Source organism: Prunus dulcis, chromosome 2, assembly GCF_902201215.1.
Source record: "Prunus dulcis chromosome 2, ALMONDv2, whole genome shotgun sequence".
NCBI classification, from domain to species: Eukaryota; Viridiplantae; Streptophyta; class Magnoliopsida; order Rosales; family Rosaceae; genus Prunus; species Prunus dulcis.
The window spans coordinates 13,943,147-13,965,760 of NC_047651.1; the positions used below are offsets into that span (position 1 = coordinate 13,943,147).

General features: G+C 37.8%; 3 protein-coding genes across 4 annotated transcripts in view; 1 reads left to right on the forward strand and 2 right to left on the reverse strand.

Moving 5' to 3' along the window:
* The first annotated feature begins 437 nt into the window (after positions 1 to 437).
* Positions 438 to 10,582, forward strand: LOC117617950 (E3 ubiquitin-protein ligase BRE1-like 1). 2 transcript variants are annotated; one of them, XM_034347589.1, is made up of 19 exons: positions 438 to 944; positions 1,991 to 2,152; positions 2,254 to 2,338; positions 2,981 to 3,208; positions 3,311 to 3,472; positions 4,004 to 4,191; positions 4,279 to 4,362; positions 4,492 to 4,611; positions 4,712 to 4,898; positions 4,991 to 5,151; positions 5,223 to 5,294; positions 5,738 to 5,814; positions 6,219 to 6,413; positions 7,048 to 7,120; positions 7,202 to 7,288; positions 8,687 to 8,824; positions 8,906 to 9,108; positions 9,186 to 9,351; positions 9,793 to 10,582. In XM_034347589.1, exons 1-19 carry the CDS (start codon positions 834 to 836, stop codon positions 9,922 to 9,924), a joined length of 2,631 nt encoding a protein of 876 aa, XP_034203480.1. In that variant the 5' UTR covers positions 438 to 833; the 3' UTR covers positions 9,925 to 10,582. The 2 variants fall into 2 exon arrangements, with proteins under 2 accessions (XP_034203480.1, XP_034203481.1); XM_034347590.1 differs by lacking the exons at positions 438 to 944; positions 1,991 to 2,152; positions 2,254 to 2,338 and adding an exon at positions 2,350 to 2,437.
* Positions 10,583 to 11,382: 800 nt separating this feature from the next.
* Positions 11,383 to 17,600, reverse strand: LOC117619096 (autophagy-related protein 3). Its single transcript, XM_034348925.1, has 10 exons — positions 17,322 to 17,600; positions 16,617 to 16,687; positions 16,034 to 16,150; positions 15,799 to 15,959; positions 15,201 to 15,274; positions 14,913 to 14,964; positions 13,366 to 13,431; positions 12,809 to 12,936; positions 12,192 to 12,301; positions 11,383 to 11,687 (listed from the first exon to the last, which is right to left on the reverse strand). Exons 1-9 carry the CDS (start codon positions 17,480 to 17,482, stop codon positions 12,205 to 12,207), a joined length of 927 nt encoding a protein of 308 aa, XP_034204816.1. The 5' UTR covers positions 17,483 to 17,600; the 3' UTR covers positions 11,383 to 11,687; positions 12,192 to 12,204.
* A 4,643-nt stretch (positions 17,601 to 22,243) lies between these two features.
* The window catches only part of LOC117618187, a 3,970-nt gene continuing 3,599 nt past the window's right edge, over positions 22,244 to 22,614 (reverse strand). The window contains exon 3 of the mRNA XM_034347793.1: positions 22,244 to 22,406. Coding sequence (XP_034203684.1) covers positions 22,244 to 22,406 — 163 coding nt within the window. The remainder of the gene's footprint in view (positions 22,407 to 22,614) is intronic.

Here is a 22,614-nt window from a genome sequence, read left to right on the forward strand (position 1 = left end):
TTAATTTAATTTAAACTACGGAAAGAGAAATTTAACCTCATGTATGCAATAATAAGAGTTGTAGAGCTGTTATTATTATTATTATTTTTTTCAGTTGAAGTTGTTTATCCCACTAACTCCTCAAACAGTCAAAGTCACTCAATTTGAGAGCCCAACTGGCAACAAGCTAGGCAAGTAGAGTGGCAGTTTCATCATGCAGAACTGCAAGTGAAAGTGAGCAAATTATCGGCTGCGGGCCGAAGTAGATCCAACCTCACTATCAACCAATCACACTTGAGGCTCTCAATCCAAGTTGACCTTGTATTCCCCGAACACAAACTCACCTAGATTTAATGCCCAAAATACCCTTGTTACATTCACGAAATTCCATGCTGCCATTCTTCGTTTTTAATTCTGGTACAAAATTACAAAACCATAAAAAAGTCAATTTATTTATTTATTTTCTGGTTTTTCTGAGTGTGTTGGAGCCTTCCAGTCACAGCCGAGAGCGCGAGAGCGAGAGAGAGAGAGAGAGAGATCAGATGGATCAAAACTCCTAAACACTCTAAAGATTAAGAGAGAGAGAGAAGAGAGAGGGATTGTGGGCTTTGAATTAGGGTTTGAGAATTTGGGATTTCAAAGCACAAAAGGAAACGAAGGAACCTTCCATTTTGTTGGTTTTTTTTTCTATCTGGGGCTTTCAACTAGGGTTTCTCTCTCTTCTATTTTTCTAGGGGTTGATGGTGTGCCTAGTTGTGGTTTAAAAGGAATTAATTTGTTTGGGGCTGTTCTTGTTTAGGGGGGTCTGGTGTAATGTAAGTGGAACTGTTTAGGGGCGGTTTCTAGGGTTTCCAATGGGGAGCACAGGTGAGCATGATCGAAAACGCCGTCACTTTAGCTCCCTATCACCCACGGCTGCTACTGCTAAGAAGCAGCCCTTTTTGCCCATTTCTGAGGACAAAAAGGTGAGGCCTTTGTTCCTGTTGCTTCTAGTTGCACATGTATTTCATTATTAGTGTGAAGCAATTCTGTGCTTGGGTTTGAATTTTGGATTATTCGTATTGGGTATATTGGTTTTTGTTATGTTGCTGATTTAGTTTGCCAATAATTTGAATAATTCAGCCCTGTAGTCATTGTTGAAGGATTTTATGTCGCTTTTAGTTCGAGGAATTTTACTACTTCATCAATTAAATTACCACTTTATTGTGATGCACAAATTTTCAGGCTCTGGTTTTGCTCCCAATCTATTTGTAAAGATTTTATGGACCCAAAAGTTTGTGATGATTTTACCCAATGGCAATTGTTTGATGATATGGTTTGAAACCAACACAAAATTAATGTGACCTGCTAACACGAATAATAGATAAATTGGGCCAGTGTTAAACACAGAGAACAATACTCTGAATGAAAGACAAGTTTAACTTGTATGTGAAAATTTTCCTTTTCATCTTCTCTGGTATTGCATGAATCCTCTTAGAGATAGATGCCTTTCTCTTGGTTTCTCTAATATCTGAGTTGCTTAAAGGTGTGTGGGAAATGAGTTTATGCTAAGAGATAAAGTATCCTAGTTGAGTTTAATGGTTCACAAAAATGTGTGTTGACTTGAAAACAATACGATTATTAAATAGGTCTGCTTGATATAAAGTCATCTAACACGGGCTAGGTAGAGTTAACTGTTATTTGACACAATACAAACATGATACTTTCCATCTTTAAGGATTATGTGTGCGCTCCTTAGATATATTAACTTTACAGGCCCACGCACTCCTTTTTTTAGTCAAATATCACTTCTTAGTTAAGGTGGTTGGGCTCTAAAATATGATAGGGTGAGAGAAGAAGAGAATATAAATGAGATGTTATGTAGTACTTATTTGGATGTTCATTGAAGACATGAAGAGATAATTTAAATTGAAGGCATTCATTTGAAAGTCAAATGAAACACGTAGGTGATTTTCTTAGATATATGTAATCTTCTTGTTTTTTAACTTATGTTGTCCTTTTTGACGTGTAGCTTGACATTGCTGTCCTTCAATATCAAAATCAAAAGCTATTACAGAAGTTAGAGACTCAGAAGGTTGAGTACTCTGGTCTTGAGAATAAATTTTCTCAAATGAAGGACAAACAAAAGCCATATGATACCACATTATCAGTGGTCAATAAGTCTTGGGAAGAGGTAGGAACCCTCTTGTCTGTTATGACTTTCTCTCCTTTGCTCGTATGCATATGGTGCTATATATTGCTTGAGGGGAAATTGACTATATGTTTTGACAATAGGTGGTTAATGACTTGGAATCATGTTCCATCCGTTCAAGAGAGTTGAGCTGTCAGCACGATGTTAAAGACAAGTCAATCATGGATGGTGAGGATCATGCTTGTTCTATGCAGTGGTGCTAGTTATGATGAATAAGCTTAGTTAATTCTGGGTCTAACTTCGTGAAGTCTGTGCGTGTGTTCTTATGTGCGTATATATATACATATATTTTATACTAAACTTGCTAGTTGCTGTAAAATTACTGAGTTGGCTAAGTAACGGGGGGTTTTCTCATGAATGTTGGACTTCGTTTTTAATTAATGCTGATTGAGTCATTCAATACTGTATAGTGTTATTTCTTATTAGACATGTTATTCATCCTGCTATCCAATTACATTGTATTATGTTTTTAGGGGCGGTACATCTATGGTAATCTAAAAGAATTATTTTGAAGCCTTTGGACATTAATGAATGCCTCAAGTTGAGATGATTTTTACGCACTGTCAGTTTTATTTAATTTTCAAAGTAGTACTATTATTATATGCTCACAGCCCCCTGCTCCAACTCTGATTTCTTAGTTCTTTACCATGCTGTTTCTTCTTTTCATATGTATGTTGTGAATCAGATGATTCACAGAGCTTGAAAAATTGATGGGGGCCTGGCTTCATACTTTTTATACTTGTAAGAAGCATCAATACTATGGGTGTTCAAATATACTTGCTGCTAAGGTTGCCTTGTATTGTTTATCAGATGGGGCTCCATCTGCATTGCAGGATGCTTTTCTTAACCGCCTTGCACAAGCAGGTGCAACTGAAAGTTCATGTACATATAACATTTCTAATCAGATGGAAGAAGGTAGAGGAACTACCTTTGAAAAGACCAAGAATATTATAGGTAATGTCATAGCTGCATTTGACAACCAGTGGCATGTAAAGGATGCATTGCATGATGCACTGTTGAAAGAGCTTCCAGACGAAGGTGAGAGTTTAGGAGATTAGATGTATTTCACGTATCATTGTTGTGAAACATTTCCTTTCAAAATTATCCCTCAGATTTTGTGTATGCTGCTCCTTTTCATAGGTACAAGTAGGCAGAAGACATCAAGTGACTTTAAAAATGAAGTTAAGAACTTGAGATTGGCATTTAGCGATATGTTTGTGAAGCACAAATTGCTGGCAAGGGAACTGCAGAGCCACCGTGACATGGATGCAAAGAATAAAGCTGAACTTAGACGTTTAAAAGGTAAAATATTTTTAGAATCCTTGTTGGTTTTCTTTTCAAAACATTTTGGTAACATCCCCTTTAGTTTCTTTGTTGTATTTTTTATTTTTTTTTGGGGAGGGGGGTGGGGCGGGGGAAGGGAATAGTTATGTATTGATTTTGGGGTTTTTAATGTTCTCCGTTGTGGACGGTTTGTCTCTCTACAACGAGTCTTTGTCTCTCCATGATGGGAGAGTCTAATGTACCACCTATAATGGGAGTCTCTCTCTCTCTCTCTCTCTCTCTCTCTCTCTCTCTGTGTATATATATATATATGAGCTTGTTGAATGTTATTATTCTTATGATGAGAGTTCTCTGTTCATTGCACTTTTTTCTTTTCATTTTTTCTTAATGATATGTTTATATATATATATGTATATATATATAAAAGTTGTTTAATCACCTGTCCTTCAAAAAGGAGGAAGAATTTTATTTCAGTTGGTTATGATTTTCATGGTTTGATATGTCACTTAATGTTCTGAAAGTCTGTTATGTTTTGGTTGTATTTTGAAGGGGAGTTGGAAGCTGCAGTTAGTGAATTAGCAGATAGTAATTGTCAACTAGCAACTCTTAAGGCAGAGAGTGATGCTGCAAAAGGGGCAGTTTTCCCAGTCCTAAATTTTGCGAACAAGCATGTTGATAGGGTTAGAGATAAGCAAAAAGATCTGCAAGATATGGAGTCTACCCTCAAGGAGCTAATGGTATTGTGCTGCCTTTTATCTCCTTGATTCACTTCTGAAAGCTGATTTTGAGAGGAGTAATCATGTTAATTGATTCGAGCTCTGCAGGACCAAGCTTCGAGTCGTCTAATGGACATAAAAGGCCTTCATGAAGAAAGGATAAAAATATTACAGCAGTTATCTAGTTTGCAGGTTATTTTACTGTGCTAATATGGGCTTTTTCTATGTAAATGCGAGTTCAACTTTACTCTTCACTTGCATTTTTGAGTTCTTATTTAGTCATGTAAGTGAAATTGGGATTTTATTTTATTTTATTTGCAGAACATGCTTAAGAATGTGAAGTGTATTTCCTCTTCCCAAGCCTATCAGTTGGTGAGAGATCAAATAGAAAAGTCAAAGTCAGAAGTTTTTGAGTGCCAGGCCTTATTTGAGAAACTACAGGTTGTAACTGGTCGGTAGTTTCATTTATGCCTCTATCGGTAATTTTGTTGAAACTGTACTGTCATTATGCTGATAGTTTCTTGTTCCTTGAAATCATTAGGTTGAGAAGGATAATCTTTTGTGGAGGGAGAGGGAACTGAATGTGAAGAATGACATTGCTGATGTTTTTCGAAGATCTTCTGCAGTTGTTGATTCTAGAATTTCTGATCTGGGTATAGAAATACAGAAACAGATTGAGGAAAGAAAAATGATTGAAGCGAAGCTGGAAGAGGCGTCAAGAGAACCAGGTTAGAGAAAATCTGATGCTTTCTTTTTAACTCTGGAATTCTTGCTGCATTTTTTCGCTGTGGACACCCTGAAATTGTGTTCACCATTTCAGGAAGAAAAGAAATCATTGAAGAATTTAAAGCCTTGGTTTCTTCATTTCCTGAGGAAATGGGTACCATGCAAGGTCAATTACGTAAATACAAAGAGGCTGCTTCTGATTTTCATTCTTTACAGGCTGATGTGCAGTCTCTTTCCAGCATTCTTGATAGGAAGGTGGGTATTTATGTTATTCAGTGAAATTCTTGGTTGCATTGAAAAATTTAAACTGTTTCCTTTCCAAACAGGTGAAAGAGTGCGAGACTTTATCTGCCAGATCCACAGATCAAGTTGCTGAGATACAAAATTTGAATGCTGTGGTATGTCACTCTTCCTACTGTGACTGAATTTATGTTGCATGCCGGGTGGAAGTGTTGAATTAGTGAGCTTGTCTTATTTGACTGAGGCTTTTTGTTAAGTTTATTCGTGAATAAGTACCACTTTTAAGTAGCCTGCATTTTTGGGATAAAAGGAAAAAGAGTAATCTTTGAGCAGTAGTGTTGGTTGTGTCTCTATCTTGTTTTTGACATGCATAGTAGATCTATTATGTTGGTGGGTATGCTTTGTGGATTTGTTACATTCCATTTGATAGTTGAATCTGCTGAACGTTTCACTTGGTATGCACTTACACTCATATTTATATAATATTAGATATCAGTGGCTCTTGGGTTATAAAATGGCTTCGTCAACTTTTTCTTATGTAATATTAGATATGATTTGTTTAGGTTCATCAACTTTTTCTTTCCCCCATTATTTAATGTAGGTTCAAGATTTAAAGGAGAGTGAATCAGAGTTAAAGCTGATTTTGGAAATGTATAGACATGAGTTGACTGATCCAAGGTAAAGTGCCTTTACAAGTGTTTGGTGGTTTAGTTATGTGCAGCTTCATTTAAGTACTTTGCAAAGAATGGCACTTTTTGAATAGCATCTATCCAGGACTTATCAAAAGAATTTTAAAATTGTCTTGCATTTTTTGATATTAAATTGTTTCTTTCTATTAACTAAATCAATGTAAGTTTTGTAAGGTATGCAGTTGGGTTTCATATAATTATTCACAAGTGAATCTTTAAGGTCTCATGTTCGTTTATTTCCAGTTACATGATGCTGGCTTCAGTTGAACACTGTCATAACTCAATTGTAATAGTTAATGTGATTTTACCAATTCAGCTGATTTGCTTGTCATGTGTTGGTTTGATTGTGCAAAGGTAACATGTGTTTGATGTGTGGAGTTTATCTATTTGCAGGGATGTCTTGGAAGCTAGAGATTTGGAATGCAAGGCATGGGCTCATGTTGAAAGTTTGAAGTCCTCTCTTGATGAACACACCTTGGAATTACGAGTTAAGACAGCAAATGAAGCTGAGGCCATTTCTCAACAAAGGCTTGCTGCTGCAGAAGCTGAGATTGCTGACTTGAGACAGAAATTCGAAGATTCCAAAAGGTATACTTTTCTGATGTGGTCAAACTTTTTTTATTTAGTTATTTTGTATGATAGGAAACATAACTAATTTAGTAAAAATGAGTAGAAACACGTTGAACCCTTGTTCCACCTAAAGATGTCTCAACAATACAAATACATTGGAAAAACAGATTACTTTCTAATCAAGAAGCACAAACAAAAACACATGCAGGCCAAAGAACCCCAGAGACGCCCAAGATACTGTTGATTCCCAGTTCACATTCAATTTGTTTATTTATTATTTGTACTTATCGAGTCTCAGTGAGGTAAAATAAGGAGAAAATATTATTATTTAACTACTACAAGGGTTTTCTTTGAACCTCCATACTATATTTAAAGTATCATAATAATTTTGCATAATCAATTAAGCCTTTGGCTACTAAATCATGGGATCGACAATTTATGCTGCTGTCAGCCTTGTGCGACACTCTGCCTTTATCTGGGATTAAAACCTGCTTGTTACAATGCAAAACTCTAAGCAAAATGCAGGTGGAGTTATAACTTATCTATGGTTCTTTATGGTAACTGGTAGACTATATTTGCTTAGGCAGTTCCTAGTTCTTGATTGACATGATTATTGCGTAGATGAATTTTTTTTTCCTTCTCGATATTTCAGGGATATTTTGAGACTTTCTGATGCTCTGAAGTCCAAAAATGAAGAAAACGAGGCATACTTATCCGAAATTGAGGTTAGTTCTCTTCTTTATATGTGGACGAGATCTTTCATTTGTCATTGGATAGTTCTGAAATTTTAGTTTGATTTTCTTCAGACAATTGGACAAGCATATGATGATATGCAAACTCAAAACCAACATCTACTGCAGCAAATTACTGAGAGAGATGACTATAACATTAAGGTGATTAACTCAGCATTTCCTTGTACCAGGTGGTCTGTGGTGGTGTAGATTTTGTATCCTGTAGTACAGAAAGGAAAAAAAAACACAGGCAACAGCATACAAAATTAATTACTATGCATAAAGTTTCTAGCATGGTTGAACTTTGATGACGTTAACTATGTATTTATTGTACTTTCAATGTCAAATTATATGATAGGATAAAATTATTAATATTTAACAAATAACTTTTTGTTGTCGTAAAAGTTAGTTACTTGTATTTTATAAAAAAATTATTTTGAGTATTATTAGGAAGGCTTGAACATTTTCTTAAAATTGGTTACTTATATTGATTATGGTTTTTAAGAATAATGTAAGCATGCATCTTTCTCAGAAAAAAAAAAGGGACTTCATTAATATAACCTTTCATTGATTCCTTTGGTTTTATTTGTTTTTTAAGTTTCTTAGGAGTATCTTTTAGTTTCTCATTGTTGTTGGCTGGGACGTGAGATAAATATAAAATTGTCAAATGCGACAAATGTGGTATTGACTTATTGATTATGACTTTATATTTAATAAATAGGGCTCAGGTTTAAACCCATGCAATCAGAAATCAACAAATTCTTTTTAAGGTAAAGACACATTATTTTATTTGGCTGGTTTGAACAACCCTGATCATCAGGGCAATTAGTTCCCGGTTAACTGAGTTGGAACAGTCGGTCTGAATCTGGTTTCTAAAGGTGTTCTTTTCATTGGATATTTTTCTTTTTGTGATGTCAACACCTACCAAACTATAATTTTGTTTATTTATCTGCCTCATCCAAACTGTTTGTTTGGATGAAGTTATATTTGAAATATAATTGGCAACCTTTGAAAATGCCAGTAATGCATGGAACAGAAGGTTAGTAGTATTTTTTCCTTTGCCAGATCTATGCATGCATCAGTCTACATGTGGTATGACTTTATATTTAATAAATAGGGCTCAGGTTTAAACCCATGCAATCAGAAATCAACAAATTCTTTTTAAGGTAAAGACACATTATTTTATTTGGCTGGTTTGAACAACCCTGATCATCAGGGCAATTAGTTCCCGGTTAACTGAGTTGGAACAGTCGGTCTGAATCTGGTTTCTAAAGGTGTTCTTTTCATTGGATATTTTTCTTTTTGTGATGTCAACACCTACCAAACTATAATTTTGTTTATTTATCTGCCTCATCCAAACTGTTTGTTTGGATGAAGTTATATTTGAAATATAATTGGCAACCTTTGAAAATGCCAGTAATGCATGGAACAGAAGGTTAGTAGTATTTTTTCCTTTGCCAGATCTATGCATGCATCAGTCTACATGTGGTAGGCTAAATTGTTGGATTATTATATACACGTTCTAATATTAAGCTTCAATTTGCGGCTCTCTTCTTTCAGCTTGTTTTAGAGGGTGTGAGGGCTAAACAGCTGCAGAAGGCTGTACTCATGGATAAACGGAAAATGGAGAGGGAGATTCAACAAGGCAATGCATCTCTTAATTTCTATAACATGAAAGCTGTTCGAATTGAAGATCAGGTATTTCTAAACCTCCTATAAAACTTGAAATAAATTCATATGGAGTTGAGCTGAACTGATTGTTTGATACTTTCATTACAGTTGAAAATATGTAGAGATCAGATTCAGAAACTAGCAGAAGATAAGTTTCAAAGAGCAATTACATTGGAAAATACTCAAAAGAGATTGTCGGATGTCAGGAAGTCATCTCAGCAGGCACGGGAGGCTTTAGAGGAATCACAATCTAAAGTTGACAGAAGTCGAATGGGTCTGTCAGAGCTGCAGATAGAACTAGAGAGGGAAAGGTATAGTGGACGTTCTGCCCCGCTTCCTTCCAATCTTTTATAATGGTTGCGTGACCTCATATTTTGTTGTTTGTTAGGTTTGAAAAGAAAAGAATAGAGGAGGAATTGGAAATTTTAAAAAGAAAGGCTTCACGGCTTCGAGCGCAGACAGAGGGTTCATCAATTGTTGAAAAACTTCAACAGGAACTTGGAGAATACCGGGAGATACTGAAGTGTGATGTCTGCCTCGACAGGACAAAACAGGTATCTGTTGACTCAACTTATATTTATTTAATTCCCGTTCCACATTTCTTAGCTTTTTGGAGGTGAAAATGTCCAAATATTGGATCCTAGTCAAGTAAATATGTGGACCAACATGGAAAATGTGAAGGTGGGTATGACTTCCTGTGAAATTTATAACATCCTACAGCACTTTGTAATGAGTTAGGGCATTAAATGATACATGAAGCATCACAAAATTTGTGGATTTAATGTTAAACTGAGATAACTTCTATGAGGAAAGGTAACACATTAATATCCATTTGTGGTTTTAAAATCTTTTGCTATTTATTATGTGTTTAGAGACCAGTCAGTCAGAAATTTCATGCTTACTATCATTGTCATTGTTATAATCATCATTGTGGTCATCATTATTTTGGCGTTTCTGGCATAGCGCTTAGTTTCTTTTCTTTATCTTAATGCCAGGTTGTCATTACAAAATGCTATCACTTGTTCTGCAACCCTTGTGTGCAAAAAGTAATTGAAAGTCGACAGAGGAAGTGTCCACGGTGTTCCATGAGTTTTGGCCCTAATGATGTAAAATCTGTATACATCTAAGAGGAGATGGATGAAACGTTAATGAGACCTGCATCATGCATGTGCTCCAGTGCATATGATCCCAGACTTGAATTTTGAATACCTGCAGATTCCCATGTAATTGTTAAATTAGTGAAATTGTAGAGAAGCCTTTGTTTAGGAGCAGCTCTCGTTCCCTCATCAAACAGTGCAAATTACCTTAGTTTTGCTGGTTCTGCTTCTAGGTTGTCAATTTAACTCAATTTTCTAGTGCAGAATAATCGTTTGCCCCTTTTAAATGCTTGGAGCCCTGGAATCTTTCAATTTATCGTTTTCAGATTTATCCGAATGACCCATTGAGATTGTATTCCCAGTGGTGATGCAGCCTGCATGATCGTAAAAAGAATAAGTTTTTATGTTCGTAAGTCAAAAAATGGGGTTCTCTGATTTGCACTTAGTGTCTTTCTATCCGAGGGTTTTGTTTCTGCCGAAATTAGATGAACCTGTAACTGAACTTTCAGCTGTACAGATTTTACTAGATGTTTAGGTAGATCTTTTCAAGATGTTTGGTGCACAACATTTCTTTAGAGATGTAAATGTTCTTCAGATGGATTATTGCACAACATTTCTTTAGAGATGTAAATGTTCTTCAGATGGATTATTCATTTATTTATAAATGCAAAGATCTCAGTTTTGATCATTTCTTCTTAGTAGTTTATCAGCAAATTTTCTTGTTCTTATTTGGACGTTTGGTTCAAGCCTTCATGGTTGGCATTTGTAGACCTGTGGGCGTTCTTTATCCTTGTTTCTTTTATTATTTGTTCCGAAGGGATTTTGTTTGTTCTATTTTATGTTCTTCCCCCAAAAGAAAGGAGAAAAAAGCTTAATAAGCCTCGTCAGCCTTTGATCAGATTGAATTGGATTGGGAAATCCATAATTCAATCTACATTGGATTGTATGCGAATCAGCTAAACATTATTTGTTTTGAACCTGAGCACCCTGGATTATTTGGACAATTCTTTGGTTCATGTGATTTCTGATGCACTTCCTCGTGGCATAAACCCTAAATCCTAAAGTTCCAAACTACAAAAACCAAAAATGTAATTGGACGGTAAAAGAATTGTACAAGAGCACATGCTCATTCTATCTGCCATTTTGAAGGGAGTTTCTAATTCATAATTGACAAACTTCAGAAGTACAGGAGCGCACGGTCAACAATTGAAAACATAAGAACCAGAGTTAAAAAAAATGGACTGAACAAAAGTAGCACGCCTTTCGTTTTGGGCTTTTTTCTTCCATGTCTAGAGAGGGTAATTGAGCTAGTAAGTTGATTGAGGACGTAACATGTCGAGTGCGACGTAGGGTAGTATTACAGTGGAAAGTGGATTATGGATTTTAAGATTCATGTTGACCCCAGAAGCAAGCAAATCGTTTATCCGAAAATCTCCTCACGTTAGGGTTGCTATTCCATTACCACTAAAACTAAGCACAATCACCATCGCAGTAGAAGAAGACTGAACATTATATACTGTGTCTGCATAATGAGTTGGAGAAGTTATGTGCAGAGTTACATAGTTAACTTGGGATGAACATCACCCTATCAAACAATAGATGGAAGATTATGCACTGGAACACATACCAACACCGGAGAGAATTTAACATAAACAATTTAGCAATCTGTACAAGCAGTCAAACATAATGCAATTGGGAGCAGATTTTGAGGATACGTCAAATACAGTAGTCTCAATGATAATATCTTTAACTTCCAATTCTGATCCACATCGTCCTAGTACATTTACAATCCCCTGAAAATACAAACAGAAATCCAGTAAAGTAGGTTATAAATAAATGACATGCAGCAACAATTTTGCTTATTGGAGGGGGGAAAAAAGGCATCCCATACAAAGCCCAGTAGGTAAACAAACCACTGTCCAGCGTCTAAATCAGTCTTAGAAACATGAAATAAAATTTTGGACATGCTATAGAGAAGGAATCTTTTTTTCCCTTTGGAAAGTACATTCCTATGGTAAATTTGAAACACCTCTGAATAGATTTGTTTCATAAACTTTTAAAACACAATAAATCTACGGAACTGAATAAAGTGGTCTAGAGTCATGACTTCCTGCGGAAGAGACCGTCCCACAATATGATGGGAAGATAGCAGAACTTTTGGTTCCAAGGTCTTCGGACTTGCAAGAATAAAAGAGTTAAATGCTAAACAGTTCAATGGAAGAACAGTTTGAAAGTAGACAGAATGAATGCTTGGTTATGTGAAGAACAATAAAATCCCTTTCTTACTCTAGATTTACCTTGCTTAAGTTGCTAACTGCTGGAGCTGCCAAGATCAAAGTCCATCGTATAGTCATATTCAATAGTTGGAATTACAGAGGCAACAAATTTCAAGAATAAGAAAAGGTACCTACAAAACAAAAACTTACAACGATAAAAAAGTTGTTGCATTGACAGTTCAAGGTACTGGTCTAGTAAATCATGACAATAATGTTATTGCAGGATCCATATCTGACAAATTGATGATGGAAGAGTATGAGATGTTTTTATCGATGTTATCCCGCATGCTCAATACAGCCATTCTGAGATAACCTTATTTTCAGAAAAAACCTATTTTGACTCTTAACTAAATTATATAGCTTTTATACGTGACTCGATTACTTGATTGGTGTTATTAATTGGCAATTATCTACTCAATACATTTTATAGATCAACAATTCTTTTACGACCTGTAGGGGGGACACCTCAGTGCTTATGACCCATAGGGCCTTGGTGGTGTTAACTTTTCAAATAGCAATAGAAAAAAAAAAAAAAAAAACTAAAAAAAAAGAATAACTAATAAAATCATTACGTGACAAACAATTAGCCTCTGTGTGTATAAAGGCATACAAATGGGTGAGTCAAGACAGGAAATTACTTATCAACTTCTGGTTCCACTCCACGTGACATAAGTACATCAATAATCTTTTTCATCACAGCTCCATGTCGGCATGGATGGACGGATGCATGCTTTCCAGGCAAGTGGGGATGGTCCTCAATTGTTACCTGTGTCCAAATGATTGAATGTCAAAGCAACGATTTAACCACCAAAGCAAAAAATAACCAGCTTACTGCATAGAAGACAGAACAAAATTATCACACTCAACAGCTAATGTTTAACTCTATCCCATGGAAGAAAGTGAGTGCATATTGAGTAAAAAAATAAAACAAGAAGAACACAAGAATCTAGATAATATCTTCATCAATTCCCTGAGTTGGAAAGTTCTACCTAGAGAAGTTAAGCAATAAACAACAAACTCATAGCCTAAAAAGGGTAACATCAATAAGTCAAACACTTTATGAACAATTGTGTCCTGTCAAATGAAGTAAACACATCCTCTTTATGTGGTATTATCCATAAGGCATGGTTTCACATGAGACTGTCAAAACAGTTATACAAGCAAGGAATAATATGATTCTGAGGCATCAACTCACGGTTTTGCGTGCATGATCTTGACTGACATCTTCAAGTACGAGCTCTGCTTGTAAAAGCATCCTTGACTAACAGCATTAGAAATGGAGTTCAATTAGTCTTTGAAGTTTTTATATCAGCAAAAAGTTACATTTTAGAGAAAGCGAAATTAGAGAAACTGAGATACCAACACAAATATAAAATTTTAATAAGTCTAGAAACATGTAACCATAAACCAACTCATACATTCTAATAACCAATTAGCCAGAGACCAAGGCATAACCAGGATCGAGGAAATATTAAAAATCAGGTACCTTAACACAGCCTGGAACTGAAACAAAACACTGGTTTTATTGGCAGTATTTTTATTTTTTATTGTAGGTACAACAGCAGAAACATCTTTTCTAAAATTGATTGTTTACTTTTCATCTTTATTTTGTTAAGATGAACTGGATCTTTAATTATTTAATTGCAAGTGTTCTACCAACCCTAACAGTATTGATCACCAAGCCAAAGAAAATACCGGGAGGAGTAAGTTTTTTTGCACGACATATATATGTGGATTACCTATCTTTAAAAACAATACACGCACACTATAGAGTAGCAAGTGAAAAATGAATACATTCGAAACTGAGCCAAGGACTTAATTGGGGCTCAGCTGGCTAGTATGCTTTCGTTACTACTCAAGCTTGAAGTTGATCCAGGGACCCTCCAGTTAGCTGTCAACTTATTTTATTAGTATCTCTGCTGGAAGAACTTGGTTTCCAACTACTTTTGCAATATCTATCAGCTGTATAGCACATGCACTCAAATAAATTTTAACAGTTTTCAGGCACAAGATCATAGAAAAATACAACTTACCAAAGAATATAAATAACAAAAAGAGAAAAGCCAAATGGTTCTGAGTCTATTTTATTATTCGGCTCCATAAGTCAAGCTAGGAACCAATTGAAACCAACGTTGCTGTTTCCAGTGAATTTTCTGGCTGTCGCTTCAGACGATTGTGTTCCTTCCTTTAGCTGTTATTTAATGTTAGTTGCATGTTAACATTCTTTTGTATTTGGTGGACTGCTTGTTCGCCGCTCTTGTAATTTCGGCTTTATTTTAGATAAATATTTTGTATTTCTTTTTCTTTAAAAAAAAAAAAAAAGAAAATGAAGAAAAAGGAAAGTAAAAGGACTTCACTCGTTTTGAAAGAAAACTCAAAAACAGGCTCCAGCTTGACTCTGTTGAGCTAGAGAATGATCTTAACATGTAGACTTCCCTTGCCTTTAAGGATGTACCCTATCCTTCAATTATGCGCAATCTGCTAGCCGTAGTATCTTAAGGGGATGTTTTATGTTTGGTTGGTTAGTTAGGTGTTGAGTGGCCTTGTGTCTGTTTCTTCGGCTAGTGTTTTCTTTTATCTGCAGTCAAATGCCCTTGTTTTGATCCTTACAATTTGAATAAAAATGTTTCTATTCAAAAAAAACATGTAGACTTCAACTGACTCAAGTTGAATACCAAATGACAGCAATTCTTGATAATAATACAAATTTGGAAAAGAAAACAGCTAGTTACCGAAACAAACCTCATCATACCCAGTAAGCCACACTCGAGGAGTTTGGTAATATTTATCATACCTGAAAGTGAGTAATATCAATTAAGCTATTCATACCAACATAGAATTAGCTACAGAGACCAACAAATTGAAGTGAACTTCAATTGCCTTATAATTGAGCTATCCAGAAAGCAACACTTTATTACCAAAAACTTTGAAATAAAAAGCAACCATTTCTCCAAAAGGCAACATGCTTCTAAGTTCCACATGGGGAAAATATTGGACCTGGTCAACAGTTAAAAAGAAAATGAATCTTACGTAATGCTGACATCATAGGTTCGTGTTCGTAAAATATTGTCATCTTCAGGTTCATGAGCAATAATATATGTTCCCTGCAATTTAAGACAAACCCAAAAATTCTTAGCTCTCTACGATATATTAACATCATTTTCATGGTTGAAAGCAAAAATTAACATCCTGTGCAAGAGACTAGGGAAGAAGGTTGCCCAAGATCTAGATTAGATAATATATAAAAAAAGTTTTAATGAAATATCAAATCCTTCTCTATAACTATCCTCCTCACTCCTACCCAAACAAGAGACTCTTACCCTCCTCCATCTCTTATTTTGTTTGCACTCATTAAAATTGCATACAAACTATTTTTATCATAAAATTAAGTAATTTTAAGAAAGTATTAAGACTAGGGCATAACCCAATTGGTAGTCACACCTCTTGTTTAAAGAGGAGGTCAAATTTCCCTCCCTGAACGTTGCTACTAATCAAAAGAAAAATAAATAAACTTATCATGTGTATTGAACAGGCTACAACATGAAACTTATCAACGAGTAGACCCAGCACAAAGACATGAAGTTTTAAAGAGACAAGAACTATCACTGCACGCCAATTAAACACTTACAGGATCTATTTCAATGTTGTCAGCTTCTTCATAGTCAGCCATGTCAGGAATATCGTCTTCATCTTCCCCTCCAACATGTGAAGGGGCCAACTTCACAGCCTTATTCTTGCTGATTTCTAAACTTTCAATGGAGGGTAAGTTTTCCTCCTCGCAACTTCTATCTTTTAAAGATAAGAGATAGTCTGAGTCAATGGTTCTACGAAAATATTTGTGTACTTTAACCAAAGTAACTTACCCTTTGGCTTCCCATGGGTTGCCAACCAGCCATCATTATCTTCATTATCAAGAAGAACTTCCATACCAGCAGCTTCATACTCCTCTTCAATAGATGCAGCCCTCCGTAAGCAAGGGACTGAATAAGAAGTAAACAGATCACCCAATGTAATTAAAGGTACAGGGCAGCGATAAGCAAGGGCAGCAGTTTTCTTTAAGTTTATACTTGAGAGAGAGAAACCCACGCACACACACAATACTGGGCAGTTAGCTCAAATGGTTCTTGATTCAATGAGGATTAACTCCAACCAATTGGATTGCTTGAGCAAACTTTTTAACTTTTTGGAGGCCAAAAACAGAGTATAAGACAAAAAAAATCTCTTTGCTTGGTTTTCTTTCATTTACAGAAACCATGAAAAGGATCACTATAAAGGTGGCATAAATCAATGATTAAAATGAAAAGGAAATGATACAAAACATTGAGCACTAGCAATATTATTATGCCTGAATATTATAATCCCCAGTAGCTATTAATAACAAGATGAAAATTTGTCGCAGGAAGTGGGAAAAAACAAAAGAAATAGAGTAGTGTGATGTCATCATACCATTTCTAGTAATCAAATACTGTTTTTCTGGTGGTAAGTATGGCTTCCTCTTGCTTGGCTCACCTGATTCCCTAACATGATATGAATCGAAAGGAAAATACCAACCAAAAAGTAAGATATCACCTCAAAACCTTGTTCGTAAAACAAAAATAAAGTGATGAGAAGATACAAAAGAAATAAAATCCAAAGAGATTAAGAATTGTAGCCATCACTAATAAGACTCTACAATCTAAATATGTAATAACTATTCAACCAGCATATTTGAAAACTCTAAAACAGGCTGCTTTCTCTAAATTCAAATTATCAGAATACTTAATCAAACAAAGTTGTTCTTGTCTCTACTTTCTTTCAGCTATTTTCAAATAAATTTACATCCCTTTTCCTTTATAAATTTCATCCTCCTGTACTTTTACTGAATTTGTTTTAAAACAAAAACCCATAAACCCAATTGATAGATGGGTTTTTTTATTTATTTTATTTTTTTATTTAACCCTGCAATTCAGCCAAATTGACTGACAAAATCAGTGGCAAACTCTTAAAACCCTCGCTTCACTTCCCGAACTTCATTTTTTCAACAAATTCATAATAGCCATTAGTCAAAAATGAAAACAATAAACAATCCGAACATAAAGATAACAAATTACAATCAAGTAAAATTAAAATATCGAATTTTACAATAAATAGAAACAAAGGGAAGGAAAATACCAAGACCAGGTGGGGCACTTGGAGACGAGGTTATCACCAGCTGTGACGAACTCGGTGACGCTGAGAACACCCTTTTCTTTGAAGGCTGAGACCGTACGAGGCCCTGTGATTTTCTCTACGGTCCCTTTGAAGGCCTCGTGAAGCTTCTGCGACAGAACCATCCTCTTTCTTTTTCTACAGAAAAAAAAAATTCGCTGCTTTTCTTTGCTTTCCTTCACCAACACAGAGACAGAGAAAGCGAGAGAGAGAGAGAGAGGGGAGAGAGAGGCTCTTGGGAGAAGCGATTTCGTGCGTGGTAACGACAGATGATACCATGTGGATGGTTCTGTCGTTTATTCGCGGAACGACGTATTCCCGGGAAAAACTAAGACGACGCCGTTTAAGTGAGTTGCTGCGCGTTCAGCTTTGGGCAGTTTTAGTATTTTTTTGAAAGAGATATGATTAACTAGCTAATAATAATTTATTAAACTAGTTCGAATATGAGAAATTGCATTAAATATTGCAGAGCGTTTATTTTGAAACAAAATTTGATCTTGTTGATGTCGAATTTTTCAACAAAGAGTAAAGAGCTTTGCTAAAAAAAAAAAAAAAAAAAAACATCTATAATCGAAAATAAAATAAAATACCTGTAAATAGACCTGATTCGAATTCAATTTGAAATATTGGGTTCATATTGAACTGGATTGGATCAATTTTAAATAAACCGAACTTGTGCCAAATTCGGTTTGGCTCGACTGATTTACAGATCTACTTTTTGTTTTATACTAATGAAGAAGCAAAGTGTCTACCTTTGCAATGTTTTGAGGGATATACAACAAATTGTAGTTTGATCTTGGCCATACGGGTGCAAAGTGATTGACATACTCTTTTTGAAGACTCATTAATATTTACAATAATGTTTTGAAGGTTATTAGTTGTTTTGAAGGAAACAACTTAGGGGCTTCAAAATAATCCTTATCTAACTTTTTATTTTGGTCAAATCCTTCTCTAACTTCAACTCAACTCAACCCAACGCAATTCCTCCACATCCTATGTTTGTAATGGCACTCAGTGTTAGTTTTGTCACAGCCCAAGTACTCAGCCACTTTCGACCACCAAAAAAACACACAAAAAAAACAAAAGTTCTCAGCCACTATCTACATCTTGCCCATCAATCCTACGCTCCATATTTAACATAACACCAAAATAGTCCACGTGATGGAGCCATTTTCTAAATTTATGGGGATTTTTCACTCTCTTTTAGTGCATTGCAATAACATTTCATATCACTTGAGACATTTGGGTTTTATGACACTCAATGCATTGCACTATCGATTCCGCAAAGTTTTAAATAACAACAATAATGCAAAAAAAACATATTTAAATCCCAAATTTACACCTTAAATCAAGCATGAAACTAATGATTTATTCTACAATAGTTATAGGTATGAGATTATTACAGATAAACACTAAATCCAAACCCTATCGTTCGGCCAATGACTCTTTGGGTCTTAAATGTTGCTTCTATCGGCCTTTCTGTGCAACAGTCCACCAGTAGCGGAAGAGAGGGTTACCGTACATACAAGAGTCTCCTTGCTCCACGTTTTTAGGTAAGTAAACCTTCGTTATAACATTCCTTTTCTTTTTAGGTAGGTAAGAATAAGAACATGTAACTTGAGTCATGCAAGCATTACCCAAGATTCCCCATTCGACTGGATTGGTTCAGCTTTCCTAGCAAAGCAATACACTTTCTTTCTTATAGGCTTGTTTGTCACGTCTAATTTAGGGTTTTGCTCTTGCAAGGATCAATTGCGTGCTTAACACGGCACGGCTGCTGGAGTTGAAGAAACCAAAAATTTTGCTCCTTGTCTTCCGTTGAACCATAAAATAAAGGCTATTGGAACCTCCCTGTCGAAGACCTCCTTCCTCTCCTCGACGTTATGGTGTTTAGTAGTGGTGTTAGGAACCAAGTATTGTCTTTCTGGAGGAGACACAAAGTTAGGAACGAATTAAGTGATAGATAAGGTTGCCTGAAATGTTTTCTAACAAAACTGAAGAAAAATAAAGGTAACACCAGAAAATCCTAACTTGGTGCTACCAAGGTAACGGGTAACAACCACTTTTGAGGTTTCATGTGGAAATAAGGAATATATGACTGAATCAAATATGTCTCCATTTTCTCTTGATCGAAAAGAGAAACTATGAGGCAAAATTTTCTGATATTTCATTTGTTTGTAGTCTCCAGGAAATTCTTCCAGCAGAACTCCTTCATGATGGTACTTTGGTTTCGGCTTCAATTTAACATTGGGATTGGAAGACAATTCCAATCGCCATGAAAAAGGACTAAATAAACATCCATGTGACTCGAAAAACTCCATTCTAGGAAACATAAGAAAGAAAAATAAACTAAGGGGGAGACTTACCGTATATTAACGACCAATGACCACCTGACACGTGGAGAAAAACGACAACTTGGCATCACAGGCCCTTCGGCAGGAACCCTACCGAAGGATATACATCTTGATGCTTTTGCCCTTGGACACGTGTCATGCTCACAATCCGCTCCTACAGTCCCACATCGGAAATTCCAAAATAAGCACACCTCCCAAGGCCTATATAAGGAGACCCCTATTCCCAAAAGAAGGGACAGAACGATCAACGGTACGCTATCGCTTGATCTGTAGTCTAATCTTTACTAAATCCGTACTTATTTAAGCATCGGAGAGCCTTCGGCCGGTACCGCACCGGTACCCCAAGGTCTTACCGAACGCTCCCTTTTTGCAGGAACTTGATCTTCCGAAGACTAACTCCCTTCCGAAGACACAATATCACTAAGTTGGGCGAACCACGTGTCAAACCACTTTTTCGCATCAACAGTTTGGCGCCGTTTGTGGGAAACGAAAAACAATTAACCCACTATCCCCTAAACACATGGGGACCACTTCGATACCCACTTTTCTATCGGAGGACGGAGCACCGTTCAGAAGGCAAGCTGGAGCTAGCCCAGCGCTACCCCCATGCACTCCCTACGGAAACGCCCCCTCAACCCAACCAACCGCCGAGGCCGAGCTAGTAGCCCAAATCGCATCCCTGCGAAAGGACATGGCTAGGCTTCAGGAGCACAACCACCACATTTCGTCCAAAGTGGACGAAACCCAACGGCAGCTGCACCAGCAGCACCCGCAGAACATCCAGACGACTCACTCTTCCGAAAGCTTGGGAACCCCTCATAGGAGGCACCGAAGGGCAGCAAGGGCAACGCCCGCGCCCTCCAAACAACTGGTGGTGCCGACACCTAGGGACCAACCACACATCCCGAAGAAGGTCTACTCTGATTGCCGACACAGGCTTAACGATCGGGAGGCAGAGAGACAGAAATCCCCGATCAGGATTAGCGCTCGACTACGGGAATCCCGGATGAACGCCGGGGGAAGTAAGTCACCCATTCGGAAGGTCCAAGGATTGAACTCCACGGAGTCTGCATCCGAATATATCCCTTCCGATGCGCAAACGTCCACCTACCGTACGGTATCGACTCAATACTTGGGGGATAACTCCGTAAGCCCGCGAAGGCGCTTGGAAGACTATGATGCCGAAGGAATCCCAAGCCGAGACCCTGTTGTCCGACTCCTTTTTCAGAAGGTCCAGAAAATGGAAAACGACAAGGCTCACTCCCAGGAACCTGAGTGGGGAAAGCTTCGACCCGGGCCGTTCACGAGACGCATCCGTCGCTCTCGGCAGGATCGGGAGGTGCAGCCCTTGCGCATACCATTCTACACTGGTACCGAAGATCCTTTAACCCACCTTCATTCATTTCAGTCTGCCATCGGATGCAAGGGTCTGAGCGACGAGGGGCAGTGCCTGCTATTCCCATCTTCACTTACCGAGGCAGCCCTGAATTGGTTCTACCGTTTGGAGCCGGAAACGGTAGATTCTTTTGACGAGCTGAAGCAGATTTTCCTCAATCACTTCATGATCCAAACGGACCGTCTTTACTCTGCCGATGATCTGTACACGATTCGGCAGAGAGAGGACGAGCCACTGAGAGAGTATGCGGCGCGTTTCAGCCACGAGTACTCAAGGTGTCCGGAAACAGATGATAGGGCAGCCTACGGCGCCTTCAAAAGTGGCCTTCGGTCCTCGCATTTCCGATACCTAGTACACAGCAGTAACTGGCGCACGTATGATGAGCTGATGAAGAAGGCGGCGGTGCACGCCAAGGCCGAGTACTTCAACTCAAAACCAAGCGCTTCGGCACGCCGAGAGGATGCCAAGCCAACCGCTTACCCTGCGAAGGCGCCATCCTACGATAGGACCGACTCATATTCGGCGGGCCATAAGCGGAAAGATAACCGTGACGATCGGGGAGATCAGCCAAAGAAAGGGAAAGGTCGGTATGGTCACAACGACAACCGAGGACCCCTGCCCAACCATGACCACGGCAACGAGGTCTTCACCCTGCTGAATACCACGTATGAAACCGTTCTGATGAACGAACAGGAGGCCATACCGAAGCCGAATGTTAGAAGACCCAATCGGCAAGACAACCGGGAGGCCGGTAAATTCTGCCGATACCATCAGCACAACAGCCACAACACGGAAGATTGTATAAGTTTGAGAAAGATTGTGGAGCGGCTGATCCGAGAAGGGAAACTGGACCAGTATATCGCCCGGCAGCCATCGGCGCCGGTGTCGAACCCTACTCGGCAGATAAACATGATCAGCACTATCAGCGGAGGACCTACCGTTGCGGGGATGAGCCACCGTTCGATGAAACAGTATGTGCGTGCCGCGCAGTTTCCTCAGGTGCTCGGAATAGAGGTGAATCGGTTCCAGGAAACACCAAAAGTTCATTGGGAGCCGATCACATTTTGCCAAGAGGAAGAAGAGGGAATCCTCTATCCCCACGACGACCCGATGATCATCCGAGCTGAAATTGCCGATTACGATGTAGGGCGAGTGCTGATCGATACCGGGAGCTCCGTGAGCGTAATCTTTGTTGAAGCTTTCAGAGAGATGGGAATCAATGACAACCAAGTCGACCGGCAGTTGACACCTCTGTTAAGCTTCTCCGGAGACTTGGTACAACCAATCGGTAGTGTCAGACTGCCAATTACATTTGGCACGGCGCCGAGAAAAGCAACAACGTACGATCATTTCCTCATCGTCGACTGCCCGACGGCATACAACGTTATCGTTGGCCGAACGGCACTGACGAGGATCAAGGCGCATCTTTCGCCCCACATGCTGTTGATGAAGTTCCCAACCCCGAACGGCACGGGGGCAATCCGGGGAAATCAGTTGAGCGCGCGGA

What these genes read in the sequence shown, in the direction of transcription:
- LOC117617950 (XM_034347589.1), top strand. Translation starts at nt 834, where the DNA reads ATGGGGAGCACAGGTGAGCATGATCGAAAACGCCGTCACTTTAGCTCC. An exon ending in CTACCCTCAAGGAGCTAATG is followed by an intron (nt 4,192 to 4,278) that starts GTATTGTGCTGC and finishes CGAGCTCTGCAG; the next exon opens with GACCAAGCTTCGAGTCGTCT. An exon ending in AAATTCGAAGATTCCAAAAG is followed by an intron (nt 6,414 to 7,047) that starts GTATACTTTTCT and finishes TCGATATTTCAG; the next exon opens with GGATATTTTGAGACTTTCTG.
- LOC117619096 (XM_034348925.1), bottom strand. Translation starts at nt 17,482, where the DNA reads ATGGTTCTGTCGCAGAAGCTTCACGAGGCCTTCAAAGGGACCGTAGAG. An exon ending in AACCCATGGGAAGCCAAAGG is followed by an intron (nt 15,960 to 16,033) that starts GTAAGTTACTTT and finishes TATCTTTAAAAG; the next exon opens with ATAGAAGTTGCGAGGAGGAA. An exon ending in ACCTATGATGTCAGCATTAC is followed by an intron (nt 14,965 to 15,200) that starts GTAAGATTCATT and finishes ACTCACTTTCAG; the next exon opens with GTATGATAAATATTACCAAA.